Raw genomic sequence first — 20,780 nt, 5'->3', positions numbered from 1 at the left:
ATACACCGGGAAGTTGGCAAAATAGTACAACAGACGCGGCAGCACCACCATTTTAACAAGCGCTATGCGGCCGGTCACCGAAAGGGCAAGCGTACTCCAGAACGCCATCTGGGCTCGGACCGCTGTCACGGCGCGCCCCAGGTTACCTTCCACTAGATCCGCTGGGCGGCGATATATCTGGACACCCAGATAGCGAAAGGTGTCCGGCTGCCATTGGACCCGCACTCCGCCAAGGCGGTAACCAGGGTCCTGGACGTCGCCTCGGAAGGCGAACAGACAGGATTTAGCGGCGTTGACTCGGAGGCCTGAGAGCTGCTCAAAGGTGTGTAGGATGCAGCCCAGCCTCGCCGGGATAGCGGACACATCCCTGACATAGACCAGTAAGTCATCTGCGTAAAGGGACACCTGGTGGGTAGCGTCTCCCAGCGGAATGCCATCCGCCAGCTCCCTACGGAGTGTCGCCGCCAACGGCTCCATTGCAAGCGCAAACAGGAGGGGCGACAACGGACACCCCTGCCTGGTACCTCGGCCGATCTGAATGGGGTCTGAGACACATGGACCCGTACGCACGCGCACCGTAGGTCCCTTGTACAGAAGAGCCGTTAGCTGCAGGAAGCCCAGCCCCAGTCCGAAGTGCGACAGCGTCGACACCAGGTATCCCCATTCCAGACAATCAAAGGCTTTCTCTAGGTCCAGGACCAGGCAACCCGCTCTGGGCCATTGTCGAGTGCTCTCCTCCATCACTCGGAAGAACCGCCGCAAATTGAGCGAAGTGGCGCGTTTGGGCACAAAGCCATTTTGATCGCTGTGCACCAGCGTGGGCACCACCGGGGCCAGTCTCTCCGCCAGTATCTTCGCCAAGATTTTATAGTCTGTGTTGAGCAGGGCGAGCGGACGATAGGACCCCAGCTGAGTTTAGGGAATGCATCCATAACTAATTATGAAACAATTTAATAAAACTGTTGAACATAGCAAAGTAAATAGTAAACAAAATGAAAGGGAGAGAAATCTGCTGAATAATCAGTGGATGGGAAGAAGGGTTTTACAAAATATGTTTGGGCTTTAACTATAGATACCAGGCCATCTGCCTCGGGTATGGGAGTATATAGGTTAATTTACGACACTCAGCTAATTTCTCCACTCTGTCCTCATTTCAGAATTCACTATTCTTTCCAAGTCCTTGGGTGCCTGAAGGTATGAGCACTATATAAAACCTGACTTTTTTATTTTTAACAGTGATAGCCCACACAACTGTGCAGTATGTGAAAGGAATAAGAGAGATGAGCAATGTTTTGGGCAAGAATGTGGTGCGCTAGCCACAAAACAGTGCGCAGCCTTGTTCCCCCGAACTCTACGACAGACTCCTCTTATTGCATCTCCCAGGACCAGACGGGGACCGTGAGAAGGTCCTGAACAGCAGATTCAAGGGCAGTGAGACATGTACTCCAGAGAGGTCAGCCACGTCAGGGCCTGAAGGGAGAAAGCAGACAGACCTTCAATTCCCCCACAGACTAGGGATGACTCCCTGCTCCACTTGGGTGGCTGGCGTTCTGAAGGTACAAAAGGCCACTCACAGCACAAGCAGCCACGAAAAAAATGTGCCCTTAGTGCAAACCACACCATAGGACTGACGAAATGGAAAGGGAGCTCAAAATACTTCCTGGAGCACTACTGCATGGGGTGGATGCTTGGGTTTGAACGCTAGATCACTTCCTCGAGTTAAGAGCACTAAAGTGCACAATCAGTGAACCTCACTCAAGTGTAACTGTCATGAATATGTTCGACAACTGGGACTAGAAAGGAGAGATGGACGCTGTACAGAGGTTTCCTTCAAAGGAGACGCTCATAACTGTGCATGGTGTCCCTAGTGTAGTGGCTTCTTAAGCCTCACTGACAGAAGAGGTGGTTTGTTTAATAATGAGTACCACCCACTGCAAGATTAGAATGCCACTGGATGCCTGCAAAGCACACTGACTGTTAAATCAATAAAGAGAAAGGAAAAAAAGGATGTGAAGCCTGGGATTCGAAGAGTGGCAAATTAATGAACAGGTCTCACAAAACTTAAAAGAAAATTGGATTGAAAGATCTGCCTGAGTAGTGCGCCACTTGGTTCAGAATGTTATTGTTCAATCTTGTCTAAGGGAAATGGCTTTTTTTTTTTTTAAAGAGGACATTAAAAACAGAGAAGCCATGTTTTGGTAACGTGGAAAAAGAACAAGCTACTAACCATCAGTAACGCTCTTTCTGGAAGGTACTCTAGCTAACCGCAGCATTCTCACCTTTGGCATATCTAAAAGCACCACGCTGGATCCGGATAATTCTTCTGCAATGCTCCTGTGTGCCTGTAAGTGGTGCCATGAGGCTCTGCACAGACGCCACATCGCCAATGAAAGTGCATATATAAGTGCCATCGCTGTGGACCGATATAAGTTTCTTGTACTGCAAAACAAATTGCCTGTGTACTGATTCCTAACTTGCGATCTTTTTTAGATGCCAACGATCACTAAACAGAACAGGAAAGTAGAAGGGCAATGAGGATTCTTTAGTTAGATTGAGTAGCCACCAGAAAGAGGGAGTGACTGGTTCTTCTGATGGTTAGTTCCAACTGCAGATTCCTTACTTTTAGAATAGATATCATTGCAGTCCCAAAGGTAGCGGTCTGGATTCAGGCCAAAAAGTCCTGCAGAACCAAGTAGCAAAGAGACCATCCCACTGAACATGGCTTTTGAAGTAGCAGTATTTCATGAATGTATGCACTGGCACCCAAGTCGCAGCCAGGCATAGGTCTAGGTAGCGGCCTTGGCCCTGTTGAAATGAGTCCTCTGCCCTTCAGGGGCTGATTCTTGCTAAGTGTAATTGTTCTTAATACAGAGGACTATCCACCTTGACAGGGGATCTCTTCTGCACCGTATTACCTTTCTTCACACCAAAAACCCTACAAAGGGGTGATCATCCACACGTGTAGCATTTATGTGTTCAATGCTAAATTCTGAGCTCTCTTAGGGGCAAGACAATGAAACCTCTCCTCCTCTTTTGAGGAGAGAGGCAGTGCAAAAAAAGCTGGCAGAGTAATCAAGTGGGCAACGTGGAAGGGCGGCATGATATCTGTAAAGAGGGCCACTCTAGTCCTCAGCACTCGGTTATCCATAAAGGCGGTGGTAGAGGCTAATGGACTGAAAGCACCTGGAGTTCACTAACGCAACACGCTCATGTAATGTCAATTAGGGCGACAGTCTTTAGTGTTAAGAGCCTTTAAGAACAGTTGTGCATTGGCTCAAAGAGTGTGAAAATGAAAAATGTAAAGTCCAAGTTCTGATACCATTGGGGTATATCAAATGGTATGGGTGGAAACGTGCAGCCAAACCTTTCATAAATTGGCAACTTAAAGACAGTTGGGCAGGTAAACTGAAAGATGCCATAAAGGTAAACAAATATCCTTTCCTTGGGCCCACTGCAAGGCCTTGCTAGGCTAACAAAAGAACAAAGAAAAGAAAATCAAAGTCTAACTTGCAAAGGGGTCAGTGTTTCAGATACCACACCAGGGAACAAATGTGTCTCACCCCCCCACCACCGCTATAAATCAACTTTGTGGAAGGGTATCTGGTAGGGAGGAAGATACCCATCATCTCAGCCAGCAAACCAAACATATTTAGCTATTGTCACTCAATATCCATCCATGGAGGTGCAAATTGTGGAAACTCAGATGCAAAGGCTTGCCCTGTTACTTCAATAGGAGGCCCTTCCAAAGTAGAAGCCTCATTGGAGGACAAATTCTCAAGAGCTCGGGGGGCCACAATCTCCTGGCCCAGTCTAGGGCATAAGACAAACTTAGGCCTAGTCTTCTTCACAACTAGATGCAGGAGGTATAGCAGCGGAAATTAGCACAGGAGTCCCTCTTTTCATTCAAGCCAGAATGGGTCTTAAATTGTTGATGCTGTGCATTCTTGATGGTGATGAATAGCTTTAGCTAGGGCATACCACGCTACTCAAAATCACCTTTTGATACCTTGGGATGAAGAACACGCTCATGGTCCACCTGACGAAGCTCGCTCAGTTCATCCACGGAGGTAATCAGAAACTTGTCAGGTGGTTGGGGACCACGAAAAAAAGGCACCCACCTCCGGAGGCATAGCACCTCCTGACACAGGATCCAGGACACCACTCCACTCTGCATCTTGCAGTACAACATGGCGTTGTTTTGTCTGTAAGGACCTGCACAGCATCCTTTTGGTGGATGGCAGGAAGACCTACCGAAAGCTCCAGCAGATTGATATGGAGCCAGCTCTTGGACAGTCACCAGAGGCTTCTAAACTCCACCTCTCCCTCCCACACAGCTTCCTTAAAGCGAGCAGTGTGGAAGAAAGATAGTGCAGCAAAGAGATGATGGGTGGGGCATAGCCCCTTTGAATGATCTGTAAGACCAGTTTATCCTCCACAGGCCTGACAAGAGCTGTTGAGGAAAAACTAAAGTGGGTTAGAAGGCATTACACAGGGGACAGATGAACGGGAGAACTGATGAGCCTGTTGCCCTCTGCGATGTTTGCAGTTACCATGACCATGGCACCAAAGGACTGAACCATAGGTGGGAAAGGTAAGCGTTTCCTAAAGGCTAGTCCCCCGGGAATAGCCTATGATTTCCTAAATTGATGGGGAAATTGTTTCACTGGCATCAGTAGCACCAAAGAGCTCAGCTGTGTTTACATCACTCTTGCACTGAACCTGCTTTTACCCCAACCAGCCTAGACCATCGAAGGACAGATCCATTGGGAATGCATGCCCATCACTAAGAATACTAGTCAACCTCACCAAAGTCTGCTTTCTAAGGTTGATTTTGGGGCCAGCTGACCTGCCAATTAACTCAGTAGTATCCAGGCCCACACAGATTACTTACTTTACCATATTCGGTCCATCATGTACAGTTTGAGCCCAAGAAGGTCTTTAGGGACAGCTGGTAAGATCTCACTTGCCATATCTCACAAACCATGCATGTATCTGCCCAGTAAAAAAACCACATTTCTGGATGCAAGTGGCAGGCTACAAGAAGTAAACATTCTCTTACTAAAATAATTATTGAAAACGTTGAGGAACATGGACAAATTAAGCTGGTTCACATGAATTATCAGACACCTCATACCCTTTCCAGGCTACCACTTACTGCAACTGACCTCACCACCAAGTAGATTTCAAAATGGCCTGTACTCATAGTCAGCCATTCTGTCAATCAGAGTAGGTGAGGAGATTGCAGTAGTAGCCGATTTCTTGAATCGAGACACATGAAACACTGGATTAATCTTCCAGTGACCAGGAATGATTAACTTAACTGCTATAGTACCAACTAGCTATATGATTGGAAAGGGACAAACCTGGGAGCAAACTTAGACTATAACCCCCATTTGGGTAGCCAAACCTTTTCCCCAACCCTGTAGTCAGGAGCTGGAGATTGGGGAGTCGTGACTGTAGGTATTGGCGCACCACCTGTTCTAAAATGATGGAGGTTCCTTGAGTACAGCATAGGGGTTAGTTCAAAGCAAAATGGCATCTAGGTTTCCTTCTCCATCGACAAGGGCAGAACAGTATTTAAGGCCTCCATTCTCAATTAGTCTACGCCTGGCAACTTTATTTTATTTATTTATCTAAGAGTTTTATATAGCGCTAGCAAGACCCAAAGGTATCAGAGCGCTTTACAACATATATCGTGATGCAATCAGTTATACGGTATTACAATACACAGCATTGTCTTGTGTCGAATCCTGATCAGGGGGTACTGGGAGAGAGTCAAAAACCGGACGATGGAAAGCCTTCTTATTGAAGTGTCTATGTTCTGCGCTAGGCAGGATTCCTTTGGTAGTGTAGCTCTGTCACATTGGGAGGCAGCTCTCCATTCAGATGAGATCAGTTGAGGAAGAGTTCTTTGAGCTGGCTTTTGAAGTTTAAGAAGGAGGGGTTAGTCCTGATATGGACTGGGATGGAGTTCCACATTTTGGGCGCATTTCCCGAGAAGGAGCGAGATAGGGTTTTTTGTTTGAGAGTTTTCGGTGGAATGAGAAGAAGAGTGTTGGAGCTCCTGAGGTTCCTCGTTTGTCCTGCCAACTGTGCATATGGTTAGGTTATGCAATCCTTGGTTCAGTTGGCAACCGGCTCCCCTCCCCATTGTACCTTTTTTGTTTTCTCGCATTCCTGCATGTTGCTTGCCTAGTCAGAAGTCCTTCTGCTGTTGCCTACTTTCCTCTCGTCTTCCTCCTTTAGCTCCTATTGCAATCCTGGAATTTCCAGATGTAGCCTGCTGATAACACTGTACCATTCCTATCAGATGAAGTTGAAAAGGGCTTCATCCAAACAGACTCAAGTATTTCTCCCTTATAGTGCCTCTCTCCCCTGTTTCCCCAGGGCCTGCTCCTAAGTGCTTGAGTTATTTTTATAAGTACAAAGGATCTTAGGCTTCAGGGAGGCTTTTGCCTATCTTCTTGGATACTAGTTACAGGCTTGTTACACTCCGATGTTGTAAACATCCTCTTGTTCCTTACTAATGGACCTGTAGAAGGGGAAAACCTGGGTGACCAAATGCGAGGGTGAAATGCACTGGAAAAAAAAAAAGAATATCCTAGTGCTGGATGCAGTGTGCTGTTATATGAGAACTCAACGTGCATAACCACAAAACTGTTGTGACAAGGTAGAGTTTTCGTCATTCGGTGCTATACCCTGGTTTGATTAAACATTTTCAGCGGTTTCTCAGATATAATGCAAGATGGTTGTGTCCAACATGCACATCAAAGTACACAAGAAGTACCTGTTTTGTTAGTACTGCACATGTGCAGGACATTGTAAGGGAATGAGAGTGTGAATATCCCATTTTGCAAACTATGAAATTGGTAAGTACAAGTATGAGTTCAGCATAGACACAGACAATGATGTGGCAGACAACAATCTTACGTTTAACAAGCCACAGAATATCTCCCTCAGACATACAGTGTCTCACTTTGCATGATTTTAATGATTGCAACATCAGACATATTACACACACACAAGGTCAACAGGGATGCAGTCACACCCTGGCAATCCACAATCGTTCGCACGTCCCCATCGACATATAAAACTTTGCCACACATACAGTATCTCACTGCGCACACAGTGAATGAATGTCAACATCAAAAGCAATATCCCTTTAAGGATTCATAGGTCTCTATTAGAAGCTTCATCCATTTTCACTACACTGCTGTTCTAGACAACAAGCCTGTCTTTGAACACCTACAGCCTTATTTAGACTTGGCCACAAATGCAATCTTTTTTGCCCTTTGCCAGTTCATGGGGAATAAATGAATCCACCGGAGAGGGCAATATTTTTATATTGCAGTTACAGAAAACCAGATCTATTCTAAAAGATGCAATTTCCTAGTGTGGTTGCTGTCATTATGTTAGTGTGTTGAATTTGCAATTACTTCCAGCAATTTAAGTGGTTTGTTTGCATGCTAGTGGGCAGGAGCCGGTTTCTTTCCGTAGACTTCGGTGCAGAAGCAGGACGTGTACCTCACTTTCTTGCTTCCCAACGTGCCTATGTGGTCTTAGAGTTTATTAAAGCCCAGTTACCGTTTAGCCACATCTACATTTTGGGGGGATTTAAGTAATCCATAAAGTTCTAACACCCCCCTCGCTACCTGTGTCACGGCTCACCCAATCTGCTGAACCCAGAGTATGCAAGTGCCACTATTTTCACCATTCTTTGGCAGAGGAGGGCCAACCTATTCCAGCACATCTTAGCAGGTAGCAGCCTCCAGACACAGCCCAGATGTGTCAGACGTATCGACCCATCTCCTCTCAATCCAGCCCCTAGCTTCAATACTCTGGTCCTGATGCAGCAACACCACTTGTACCCACAACATAACTTAGAAAAATGCTAGCATCAATTATGTCTGGGGATTCCAATATTGAACACTCATTTTCGCTACTTCTCAACCCCATTCCGCACCATTAAATAGAACAAATCACACAAAAAACCCTGGATCCCATAATATCACTTCAAGACTAAGGAATTCTTCAGTTACTCATAACCATGTGGTCTGATCTTCAGGAAGTTACCAAAAAAAGGAAAATACTACCCAGGAATGGGGAGGCTCTTCAGCTGCCCTCTCCAGTGATTTTTCAGTCTTAATTCGATCTCTTGTAACCATCACGCACTGTCCTACTGCCCAGGGTTATAGCTATTCACCAACTCCCAAATGAGGCCAAATTTTAACCCAAATATGCATGAATACAAATGGCCTGATTATGAGTTTGGCAGTGCTGGAGTGAGGTGGCATGCCACGGCCCTGCTCCTGCACCAACAAACTCAGCTGCCACCCGCCTGCTCGCCAGATTATGAGTTTTCTTGTCTGGCGGGCGGTCCTTTGGCGTTCCCAATGCAGCGCCTTTGAAAAAGGCCCGACAATGGGAACGTCAAAGCCCTTTTCTGCACGGCATGGACTGTTAAACTCGTAATATGCTTGGCGGTGCTGCAGCGGCACCGCCAGCATATTGCGTGCCTCTTACCGCCACCCCACTGCTGGGGAACATGGTTACCTGGAGGTTGCGGCAGCCCCCTAGAGGGCTGACCGCCGTAGTTGTAATATGGCGGTCCTCAACTGCCACCGCACACCACGGGTTTGGCGGTCCGATGAACTGGAAATAGTGCAGATTTGACTAACTACCTAATAATGCATTTCTGAAGTTGGAAAGCACGGCTTGTACTAAAGGTTTAAATACTAGCAACCAACCCCCCCCCCTCTACAATATAGATTTGATATTGAAGTTAGGCCCCATGAATTTGTACTGATAAAGGAGGCAAAAATACATAAACAAGATCATACCTGCAACATCTGACTCTTTCCAAGACCTGGGTCTCCAACAACAAGAATATGGGGATCGCCTCGTACTGGAATCCTGTTTTTGTCATCTACATACTTTTGGCAACCCCCAAAGAGAGCCAGGGATAAACCTGCTTTCACAAGCTGTATTTCAAGAGAAAAACGCAAACGTTATATATAGGACAATATTCTGGCATATCACTATCATTTTTCAATAATTTTATTGCAGCTGGTAGTTTATTCTCTTACACTGGCTGGTGCTAATGTTAAATGTCATATAAGTTACCAAATTGGAATCATAGTTCTCCATCATGGGTATGTCGAGAAGATATTTTCAATATATACCATTCAAATTTTTTATGCGGTTCTGTAAAGCGAATATGGCTGCAAGGGACACCAATTAATTAGCCCATATATATGCCAATTAAAATCCTCCCCAATGTTTGACTGAAAAATACCACTCCAAAGTTACTGAAAAGCAAGTAACAAAAGTAGAGAATCATACTCCTCAGCATAAGGGTTCAAATCTGTGAATGCGGACGCTGCACCCTTTGAATCTACACCGTCCCAGATTGGACCGCAAAGCCAGACAAACAGTTAATTTTTCTAATTATGGTCAAGTGGGTAAACAATAATTTAACTCATACATATGTTCCTGTTTCCTATGATTTAAAATAGTATAGCCAGGATGGAGAACAAGTATAAAGGTATATAATTTTTCTTTGCTATGCTTATAAAATGTAAAGCAACCCCATACCTTCACTCTACAAGTGAGTGAGCTAGAAGTATAGTGAGAGAAGACAGAAAACCAATTAGGACAACTCATGGGAAGAGGCATCATCAACGAAGGAGTCAGCTTTAGGGTCATAATCTATGAAATACTGTTTTGTAAAGGTATAGACAGATGTCCAGGTAGCTGCCCTCAAATTGCAGCTATTGGGACATTTTAGTGAGAGCACGGTTACTGCTTCCTTGTTGTGGAATGATTCCTGATTCTGCCCAGACGAGGTCTATTGACTATCTTTTAGCACACAATGATACAGAACACTATCCCATTGACTGCAGCATGTTTTGGGGTTAGTAGGTGTGTGACTTCCATCTCACATTTGACTTACTGAGATGATAACTAAGAGCTTTTTTAACATTTAAGATAATCAGAGATCTCTCTGTTGAAGAATTTGGTTTAGGAAGAAAGATATATTATGTGGAAAGCTTAAATCACCTGAGGAGCAAAGGCGGTGAGCTGCATGCTGCCAGGAAAAAGTGTGTAGTTATTAGGTACAGAGCTCTTGCAACTCACCCATGGTCCTGGAATCAGGGTTAGACTCCATTGTCTGTAGTAAAAAATGTTTTCAAGAAATTTGTCTGTCAGACTCACCGAAGAGAAGCTCAGCTGGGCGCGCATAGCTCTTGGCCAAGTGAAGATGGTAATAAGTCTGGGCCTTCTCAAGAATACTGCAGTCAGATAGAGTTCCCGCCTGCATGTTGCTCTGGAAATAGCCTATGCCTGAAATCCATTTGGCAACATAAGGTGTTCTCATACTGTCCTATTTAGGCGCGTTTCACCAGTGAAACAAGCTCCCGGCGTCCAGCCCCTTAAGGAATGGTAGTCCCTTATTGCATCAGGAATTGCACATACACGCTCTAGCATCAACAAACAAGGTGATGGATGGAGTGCTTGAATTATTCTCAGCCAGTGGCAATCACTGAGCCGCATCGCAATCCATCATTTTTCCCCCACAATACCACCTCAGCTTGGACCTAGCCATTTACAAATCAATCTTGACCATGCGCCAAATAGGAAAAGTTTAGTTTGAACTGCCAGGCCAGGTCTCCCTAATTAATCTCAGCCACTGGAAATTACACAAGGCGGCATCCCAGTCCATCATTATTTTGCACAACATGCCACCTCAGTAGGGACACAGACATATGTGAATCAGTCTTGACCCTGCTCCAATGGGAACAGTCCAGCCTGAATTGCCAGTCCAGGCTCTCACTGAACCGGAATACAAGCCTGGCTGTTGAGCACTAATAAGGGCGAAACTGGTCCTGGGTTGTTTGTCTTTGACCTGGTCTGGTCGTACTATTATTAAAAGAAAGAATTGATCTTTAGTCTTAAAATAAAACATTGAATGATTTGCCAATGCATACCATTGAGAGAGCAAACATTACCCTTAAGGAAGGCACCGGAAGGTTTTATTGTGTAAAGCTCTTGGCTAATTCTCGATCAAACCAAAAAAACATTACATTTAGATAAGGAACATATGTGTGAGGGCAATAGGATAAACCTCTCAAGTCTTCTCGACCTCTGTGAATTACGGCAGAGTTGACGGAAGGATAAGCAGGGTGTAGCAGTGAGCAGCCAATCAACAGAATAAAGCTCAATAACAAACATAAATGGTTCCCCTACTACAAAGAAAAAGTTTCTTTCACTTTGTTCGTAATACAGTCGTGAGTAGCGATTTAATGCTTTGCACTTATTGTATGGTATTACTGATTGATATAACTGTTGCTTTTTATCTCCGTTTTTGACAGAGGTGTATTTTGCAAAATTAACTGCGACAGTGAGCTATTTTACAAATGTACTGTTCATGTAAATTGGATAAAACCTAAGATTAATGGTTTTAGGTTGCCTCTAATAATCCCTACTTACATAGTGGACCCTTATATGGAGGTTTTTATTTGTTAAGTTTTATTAGGATGAGTCCCATCGCCTTTTTATACAGTATTTTTAAAGATGTTTTTGCTGTATTTATGTACTATTAGTAATGCATTTTTATCCTTACAAAAGTTGCATTTTAAAGATTTGCTGTATATTAATTTAGCTATGTCTGTGAGTGTTATTTTGAAACAAGTTGACTTGTGGATGTTTTATTATTATGTGCTTTTATGGCCTATTTAGGCCGAATAAAGAATTTATTGATTGATTTACATTGATAACACAATATGCTTGGACGCATTACTGTCTATCACCTGCGGAAACTGAATAGAATTTGCTGTAGAAAAAAACACTTGAGAGATGAAGGAAGGATGCTTATATCTCAATAACAATGTCATAACATTTTGAATCTAAATGTACATACAGTAAAAATCCTTACCTCATGTCCATATATGGTTGGACAAAGAGAGCTGCAATAACAAGAAATAGGTCATTCAAGTAATTCTTAATTTTATTAAGCTCTTTGATATTACACAATGGCAGAAAGAAGTCTCATGATTACTTGACAATATAAAATACATTCACAATAAAGGACCAGCCATCACCTCTCTTAATGAAACATTGTCAGTGTTCTGATGTTATATGATAACATCTGTTCCCTAATCTTCCAAATGGTTTGAAATTGCAGTGTTTAGTCACTTTCCCTTCTTGCAGCATTGAACAATTTCAAAAATATAATTACACCAAACATTTCAACTTGCAATAAATGGCATTTAATATGAAATATATGAAGGAACGGGTATTAACATCTAATACTAGTTTAGCATTCTAGGACTTCATTAAACTGAATAATAAACAGTGTTGTAATATATACATGCTCTCATACAGAAGATAAGTAAGGAACAAGAGGCTGTTTACAACATCTGAGTGTAACACGCCTGTATCTAGTATCCAATAAGATAGGCAAAAGCCTCCCTGAAGCCTAAGAACCTTTGTACTTATAAAAATAACTCAAGCACTTAGGAGCAGACCCTGGGGAAACAGGGGAGAGAGGCACTATAAGGGAGAAATACTTGAGTCTGTTTGGATGAAGCCCTTTTCAACTTCACCTGGTAGGAATGGGACAGTGTTATCAGCAGGCTACATCTGGAAATTCCAGGATTGCAATAGGAGCTAAAGGAGGAAGACGAGAGGAAAGTAGGCAACAGCAGAATGATTTCTGACTAGGCAAGCAACATGCAGGAATGCGAGAAAACAAAAAAGGTACAATGGGGAGGGGAGCCGGTTGCCAACTGAAACGAGGATTGCATAACCTAACAATACACACAGGTGGCAGGACAAACGAGGAACCTCAGGAGCTCCAACACTCTTCTTCTCATTCCACCGAAAACTCTCAAACAAAAAACCCTATCTCGCTCCTTCTCGGGAAATGCGCCCAAAATTTGGAACTCCATCCCAGTCAATATCAGGACTAACCCCTCCTTCTTAAACTTCAAGAGCCAGCTCAAAGAACTCTCCCTCAACCGATCTCATCTGAATGGAGAGCTGCCTCCCAATGTGACAGAGCTACACTACCAAAGGAATCCTGCCCAGCGCAGAACATACACTTCACTAAGAAGGCTTTCCATTGGCCATTTTTTGACTCGCTCCCAGTACCGCCTGATCAAGATTCGACACAAGACAATGCTGTTTATTGCAATACTGTAGAACCGATTGCATCACGATATATGTTGTTAAGCTCTCGGATACCTCGGGGCTTGCTAGCGCTATATAAAACTCTTAAATAAATATGTCTGGGTAGTTCTAGTTGGGTGATAAAGAGAAAGGTATGCTGTTCCTAGGGGCGACGGGGGGGGGGGGGGGGGGGGGTGATTTCCATAAGGTGCCAGGCCAAGCAAGGATAAGGGTACTCGTCCAGGGATAGCTCCTATAAGGAGCAAGGGCCCTCACACACCCCGAGGGTGTCATGCTTCATCATAGGGCAGCTCCTCGTTGGGCCGGTGCTGCAATGCCCAACGGGCCCCACAGGGGGGGATCTTTGCTGGCGGTCTTCTCGGTTTGCCGTCGTGAAGCTAATTGGTAAGTTTGAAGCTAGATGGTATCTATGCGAGGGTGCCTTTGTGTAGTGAGTAGACATGGGATAGTGAGTGTGCAGTAAAAATGGCTCCTGGATTCTCCAAACCTTTAATACGAGGAGTACCTAAAGAGTCACGGACTGGTAAAGCAAGATTAAACCTGTGTCAGTCCTAGTGAGTTGTGCATGGGGTCAACATGTATCTTGCCTCAAAATGTCCAAAGGGATCTAAGCAATTCTTCGGGACCTTTTAAATCTTCATCTACTCTAAGGGGGCGAAGAGTGGTGTGCGCCAGTAGGGCCTATGTGTCACGTCCACTTAAGTATGGATGCGGTAGTAATCCTGAAAGTGTAAAAAGGTGAAAAAAAGTGTCCCGGAGGTATAAGAATACCTTCTGGAAAGTAATGCACCTAGAGAAAAAAGGGTAAGAGAAGAAGAGAGGATAATGCAGGGTAGGAAATGGCCATGCTCACACTGAAGAGAGAGGCCATGGGAACAACTGGAAAGAAGAGAACAGGTATATAAGGACCTATGGACAAGCAGTTGTTACAGTAAGAAAGTCACAACCTGAGAAGAGACAAGAGACAATTATGGTCATGGTATACAGCCTACAGACAGTAATAGTTTGCTGAGATACGACAGACACCACCCAAAACACCTACGGGATAACATCCCCTTAGGGCAGTTCCTGCGCCTCCGCAGGAACTGTAGTGATGTGAGGGACTATAAACAACAAGTGGAAGCCCTCAGCACGGATCTTATGTCCCGTAACTACCCTAGGAATGTGATACAGAAGGCCAATAAAAGAGCCAGAAATAATCACAGGGAAGCATTACTGGAACCACGCACCCGTGCTCCAAGTGATGTCATCACCTGTGTCACATCCTTCACTCCCCAGTCGAACAGTATCCAGAAAATCATCAAAAAACACTGGCCCATCCTCCACACTGGGGACATGTCACCAGCTATACCCCGATTCGCTTTCAAACGAACTGCGAACATCAAGGACAGGGTCATTCACACCAGACCCCTCCAACCACCGAATAGGCGACAACAACAACTATGGGGTGTCCCTCCAGTCTCAGGACCATATCCATGCAGGACATGTAGTGTGTGTGCCTTCACACATCACACCAAACTGGTAGACATAGCGACCACTACCGCATGGATACAAAAATAAACTACACTAATTGAAACACCCACTATTGCGTATACATGATGACATGCCCCTGCCAAAAACGCTAGATTGGGATGACCACACGGGCTATCAGATTGAGGATCACCGAGCACCGCAGCAATATAAGGTGTAAGAAAAGCATAACCAAGATGTTGACTCATTACATCGATTCCAATCACACACCAGATGACATTGAGTGGATGATCCTAGAAGCCGGCGCAAAACTCACAGTACAGGCACTCTTGGTCAGGGAACAGAGGTGGGTCTTTCGACTCAACACACACCATACAGGCCTCAACGACAATATCCCATGGGGTGAGGTCACACGCTGAGACAGCTACGGCCGTCCATGCACAAAGTCAAGTAGGTGACAAACTCACTACACCTATGGTGGGGTGACGAGTCACAATGACATACGAGGCTAAGGCCCTTACTGACTCAGCCCAAACAACCGGCCACACCAGGTATCCATCTAGGGATCACCGAAGAATGCACATACATACCACTACTAGTGGGTTCCTGGACTTTAACCATGTTCATAACCCTGTTATGTCCAGGGCCACCCCACATCTAGGCCCCCTTACCCTGTTTTAGGAGCCGGTCCACATGATCGTACCCAGAGTCAACCACCTAGAGCATGCAAATACCACCACACTGCATGCACTGCACTAATTTCTGTGAAATGAGCATTTGGGCGAGAACAGCCCTGTGGACCCCATCCCCACGGGGCCCAGGCACAACTTAATGGGGGAGGAGAGGCCGCATGGCCCCCCTCGGGAATCCCATTCCCTGGGGCCAGGCCATATGTCCCTGGGTGCCCTGGAGCCAACCCAAGGCACTCAGTGTGCAATGATGCAGCAGACAGGGAAATGCTAAATATACAGCTCACTGGGTAAAGGAGCAACATTTCATCCGTTTCCCTAGCCACATGACAGCGGGCAGGGAAACAGATGAAAACTCTGCTTCCAGAAAGCAGGAGTGTGTTGCCAGCTTCCGCTTACTGGAAGCAGAGTTATGTTCGCTTTTGCTTGGTGGGAGCCATCAGCTCCCGCCAAACGAAAGCCAATTGCTCAGTCCTGTGGCTGGGTACCCCAGGACATAGCAGGAGCCAGCCCTGGGGGTGGCAGTCCCCAGGGCCATAACTGGCTCCTGGAAGGGGGGCCGCGTGCCCCACTCCTTTATTTTTCACGGGCCGGCCTCGGGAGACGGTGGTCCCCAGGGCCGTATATTGTCGGAGTGGGAAACGTGGCCCCTCTCCCAGCTTTTAAAAAAAAAATTGCCCCAGGGAGTTGGTGGTCCACGGGGCTTATCAAAGCCCCAGGGGGTGGGCCTGTGTGGCCACCCCTCCGTTTTTTAAAAAAAAGCCTTCGGGAGGTAGTGGCCCTCCTCAGGCATGTGGTGGACCGCAGGGCTTCCATCAGTCCAAAAGAGGGAGGTCTGTGGGGACCCCTCCAATATTTAAATAAAGTCCTTGTTTTTTAACATATGATTCTACCCCGGACCCTGGCCTACCCGGCTTTAATGTAAACATGCACAGGAGACCGGGCATGTTTTTTTAGGTGCAGATTCACAACTCACGGGCCGGCCTCGGGAGACGGTGGTCCCCAGGGCCGTATATTGTCGGAGGGGGGAAACGTGGCCCCTCTCCCAGCTTTTAAAAAAAAATTTGCCCCAGGGAGGTGGTGGTCCACGGGGCTTATCAAAGCCCCAGGGGGTGGGCCTGTGTGGCCACCCCTCCGTTTTTTAAAAAAAAGCCTTCGGGAGGTAGTGGCCCTCCTCAGGCATGTGGTGGACCGCAGGGCTTCCATCAGCCCAAAAGAGGGAGGTCTGTGGGGCCCCCTCCAATATTTAAATAAAGTCCTTGTTTTTTAACATATGATTCTACCCCGGACCCTGGCCTACCCGGCTTTAATGTAAACATGCACAGGAGACCGGGCATGTTTTTTTAGGTGCAGATTCACAACTTCGCTGGTGGGGGTCACCAGAACCAGAGCTAGGGGGTCAGGGTATCCCACACTTCTCCCTTTTCTTTTAACTTTATTTTGGGGCTCGGCTGAAGCAGAGTCCCAAGATGACTGCCAACACATCCTGTTTGAATTGTTGCAAGCTAATCAGAATTCAGAACGGGGACTGTCAGATCCTCGGAGAATTCACGCTTCTAAATATACAAATTTGGATTTCCTTTAATATCTCTAAAAATACTGAATGGATTTACACCAAATACCAAAAAGCACCTTTTCTGGATAAAGAGCTAGATTTCTGCCAAATTTGATGTAATTCTGTCCATCAGTTCGGGCTGTAGTCCTTCCCGCTTTTTCCTCGGCCCCCACTGGACAGATCGTCTCAAAATTTTCTATGCACAACAAGACCCAACTTGATACTGTTTTTGGAAACTTTTGTGAAGATTCATTAAACTGCACCATAGATATAGGCAAGGCAAGCCACAAAACGCTTTTCCTATGGAAACGAAGTCCTAACTATACATATTGTCAACCACCACTAAAGGGGGGGGGGGGTGGGGGGGGGGGAAGGAGGAGAGAGAGAAGAGAGAGGAGAGAGAGATAGTTAGTTAGTTACAGAAAAGTTATGTTTTTCTCTGCACATAACACACTGCAATGCTTACACATCACAAAATGTAATCATGAATAACAAAAATTTTAAATTCAATTGGAATAAATGAGGCTCTGCTCAAGGATTTGAAACGGACATGCTGGGAATGGGGGGTCTTTTGAATATTCAGAAATGACTAAAGGCTAAAACAGTTGAAATGTGCTTTGTTAGGGCATGCCTGATTTAGTGAAAACAGAGTGGAGAGCCATGAACTTTGAGAACCACAGGAGAAGGCCCACTTTGCAAGCAGTAGGTTGTCCCTTTGAGGTGGAAGGTGAGGATCTGGTGGGTTTGATCTGGAGACAAACCTCTTAATCTTACACCGAAGACAGATGCCTCCAAGTTGCACATTTCTGATTGTTTTTGACTGAAAGGCAGAACAGAGAAACTTTGAGATAAGGAGATGCACACTGGGCCTAGAGTAATGCTATGCTTTGGGAACAATAAGGTAAGGGGGTTGACTATTCCATCTGCCAAAGCATTAGTGGAGGGATGCCTGATGGCAGGTCTTCTGAAAAGGATGAAGGAGGAGACTGGGAGGATACTGAGTGAATAAATAAGACCTAGCATTGTAACTGGTATTGTGCTGCTTATGCTCTATAAAGTAGGACCAATATAACCTCTTTTAAAGTGGTGTCAAAGGTCTCAAATGTTAGATACAATAGCAAGGGCTATTTTCTATTCATGTATATTTAGGGACCCTAGCTGTGGGTTGACATAGCTGTCACCACAAGAAGTCACGCTTTGATTTCAGTGGTGCAAGAAAAGGTTATATGCCTGTAAATGTTGTGTACAAAAGAGATATAGAAGGAGGAGTTTCACAAAAATTGCTTACAGTTGATAGGAGAATAAAGCTGCAAATGCATAGGTGCACAAAAAAGGTTAGCGTGCCTTCTGTTCTCAATTGTAATGGCTTTCGACTTGTACACAGTACTAAACGAGTGACTGCTATATCACCCCAGTGATCCCAAGAACTATCAAATGAGTGGGAAAGGAAAGCTCGGTTAAATTGAGATACTAAGGATGATATCGATGGATGCTGTCCACATATTGTTCATGCTTATGGTTTTTAACATAGTTCATAAAAAAATTAATTCCTAACAATTGTATTCAAATTAAATGTGCAGTTTACGTTTTAACTGTGCTGCTCATATGTAGAGGACAAGCATTGGCATAGCCAATAGGTCTCTCTTTTGTGACCTCTTAAGTATTTAGTTATGCAGCACAATATCCTTGGTGCAACAACATCAACCATTGCATGGCTAAACACTTATAAGGTCCCAAAGGCGAGACCTATTGGCTATGCTAATGCTTGTTTTATTTACTCATGTTTTTAGTGTGCCATCTAGCGGCTTGTGTCGCTTAGCCCCCTATAGGCGGGATTCAATAATCATAACAAAACACCAGCTTAACAAGAGTGGGCTGACTGAATTCCTTGGGCAACGTCAGCTTGAGGAAATTTCTTTATCATAAAATCCAAAGATTTTTGAAAAAGTATACCCGACCCAGCTGTAAATCTCCCATCCTGTATAATCAAACTTAAAACTCCTTACAATTTGCAAAGTATTAAGAAGAATAACAAATGGTGCTGGGTCTGGTGGCTTAGTAGACTAATGCATCCACTGTAAGGGGCCTGTGTTTGACCTCATGTCACGGGTTCAAATCCCCGCTGGCCTTTTATCCTTCTGTGGTCGATAAAATGAGTACCATTGAGTTGGGTAACAATAAACATCTGTTACTCATCACCAAGGTGCCCACAGGTGAACCTGCGTTTGACAAATACAAATGTTATGTTATATGCTGTGGTGGTCTATTTTTTTTACGTCTACCATGACCCGGGAAAGAAATGTAAGAACAGAAATGGAAGGACAGCTAAAAAGAGAACCACTTCAGAAGGCGAAGGGTAAAAACAAAATAAGTACACAAAAGGAGGGCAAAATGTTTGTAGGGGGGTTAACAGGCTTATTAAGAAAACATGGGTGGAGAGGCAAGAACATAACCGGCAACATCAGGTAATAGAAAAACAAAGAAAGTAGTAAGAGGGGACAAGGGAGGGTTAGAATGATAATCCCCCAATGAAAAAGCTTAGGGGCTGGGTGCGGGTAGGAGCTGGAAAACGGGTCAGTAAGGAATGCGTGGTTAAGTGAGTTGGCGTGCGAAGATCAAAACATACCTGTCTAACATTCAAACTGCAGTCTACCTAAAAATTGAGAGCAAAATCCGGCAGTTTCACACACGTTACATTAATGCCCTGTTTATACATATTGCTGCTCTACCACAACCCTGTGTGGCCCGACTGACAAATCTATTTTGTATACATCCTATGCGCACATATTGTCTTTTTTACAAGTATCAAGACACTTGCAGTGCCCAAAACTTGGTTTTATAGTTGCAAAAAGATTTACTCCCATCTTTATCCATGCAACTAAATCTCAGTCTTCTAGGTTGCAGATACCCTGAAAGTTTGGGAACACTCACAAATGTAAGTGCTCGTAGGATTCACAAAGTGTGTCTCACGTTTGGAAAAACACAACTCTGTCGGAATACAGTGCGACCATTGCTCTATGAGAGACTGAAAACACAGGGGCTTGCCTGTCACTGTACCTTGTTTTAGGAATTCTCTCACATTTGATGTTTCCTTCTATACTTCTTGGATTGTTTTTTAGCACAACAATTACAGTGGTGATGAATGAATGCAAGAAGTGTGTTGCCCTCTACACGCGACGTTCTATGAAAGGATGCATTGCGATGTGCCCATTGCCGTTCGGTTGTGATCAGACTTTGCCTGGTTTGAGGAAGCCGCCGCTTCCTGGTCTTGGTGCACTTTCAATAAGAGATTGATTAGGTGTGGTGTGCGTGCTTGGTGTGCGTGCTCAGACGTGAAATCGGTGTTCTCCAATTCCAAAGTCTACACTGCACTGCACTGCTGGCTGCAAAGCTCAAAGGTGAAAATCTAAGTGTGCTTTGTGCTACTAGGTGTGGCATGGGAACTTTTTCCACAATTTGCCTTTTACCAGTTTCCCTTGTAGTCTGACGTTTTCTGATTTATGTTCTCCATGAAGTGTCGTTTGATCTATAGGAAACTCTTTGTCTGTGGCCTGTGATAATACTCCACACAAATACAGTAAAAGTTAAACAAGGATAAGGTGGACTGAGGGCATTAGAAGAGTAGATGGTGGGAGTTGATGTGGGAAGGTGGAGTTAAAGAGTGTAGAGTAGGGAACAGATGGTGGCGAGTGACGTGGTGGCTGAGTTTGAGAAGAGCAGTGTGTGTTGTGAGAGAAGTGAGAAATTGAGAAGTGGTGCGGGAGGTGAAAGGAGTTTTAGGGGGTGAGCAAATAGGAAAGACTTCGATAAGAATGCAAAGACAATTGAAGGATTTAGACAGAGAGAAAGAGAGAGAGAGAGAGAGAGAGAGAGAG

General features: G+C 44.9%; 1 protein-coding gene across 2 annotated transcripts in view; it reads right to left on the bottom strand.

The window, feature by feature from the left end:
* The window catches only part of MCM8 (minichromosome maintenance 8 homologous recombination repair factor), a 402,649-nt gene that overhangs the window by 191,539 nt on the left and 190,330 nt on the right, over positions 1-20,780 (bottom strand). For both annotated transcript variants that reach the window (XM_085612630.1, XM_085612631.1), the window contains exons 11-12: positions 11,936-11,966; positions 8,841-8,981 (exon numbers count right to left, since the gene is read on the bottom strand). In XM_085612630.1, the coding sequence (XP_085468756.1) occupies positions 8,841-8,981; positions 11,936-11,966 (172 nt within the window). The remainder of the gene's footprint in view (positions 1-8,840; positions 8,982-11,935; positions 11,967-20,780) is intronic.

Source organism: Triturus cristatus, chromosome 6 (assembly GCF_964204655.1).
Source record: "Triturus cristatus chromosome 6, aTriCri1.1, whole genome shotgun sequence".
NCBI lineage: Eukaryota > Metazoa > Chordata > Amphibia > Caudata > Salamandridae > Triturus > Triturus cristatus.
The sequence above is the reverse complement of the archived record's forward strand: the minus strand, read 5'-3'. Positions and strand labels throughout refer to the sequence as shown.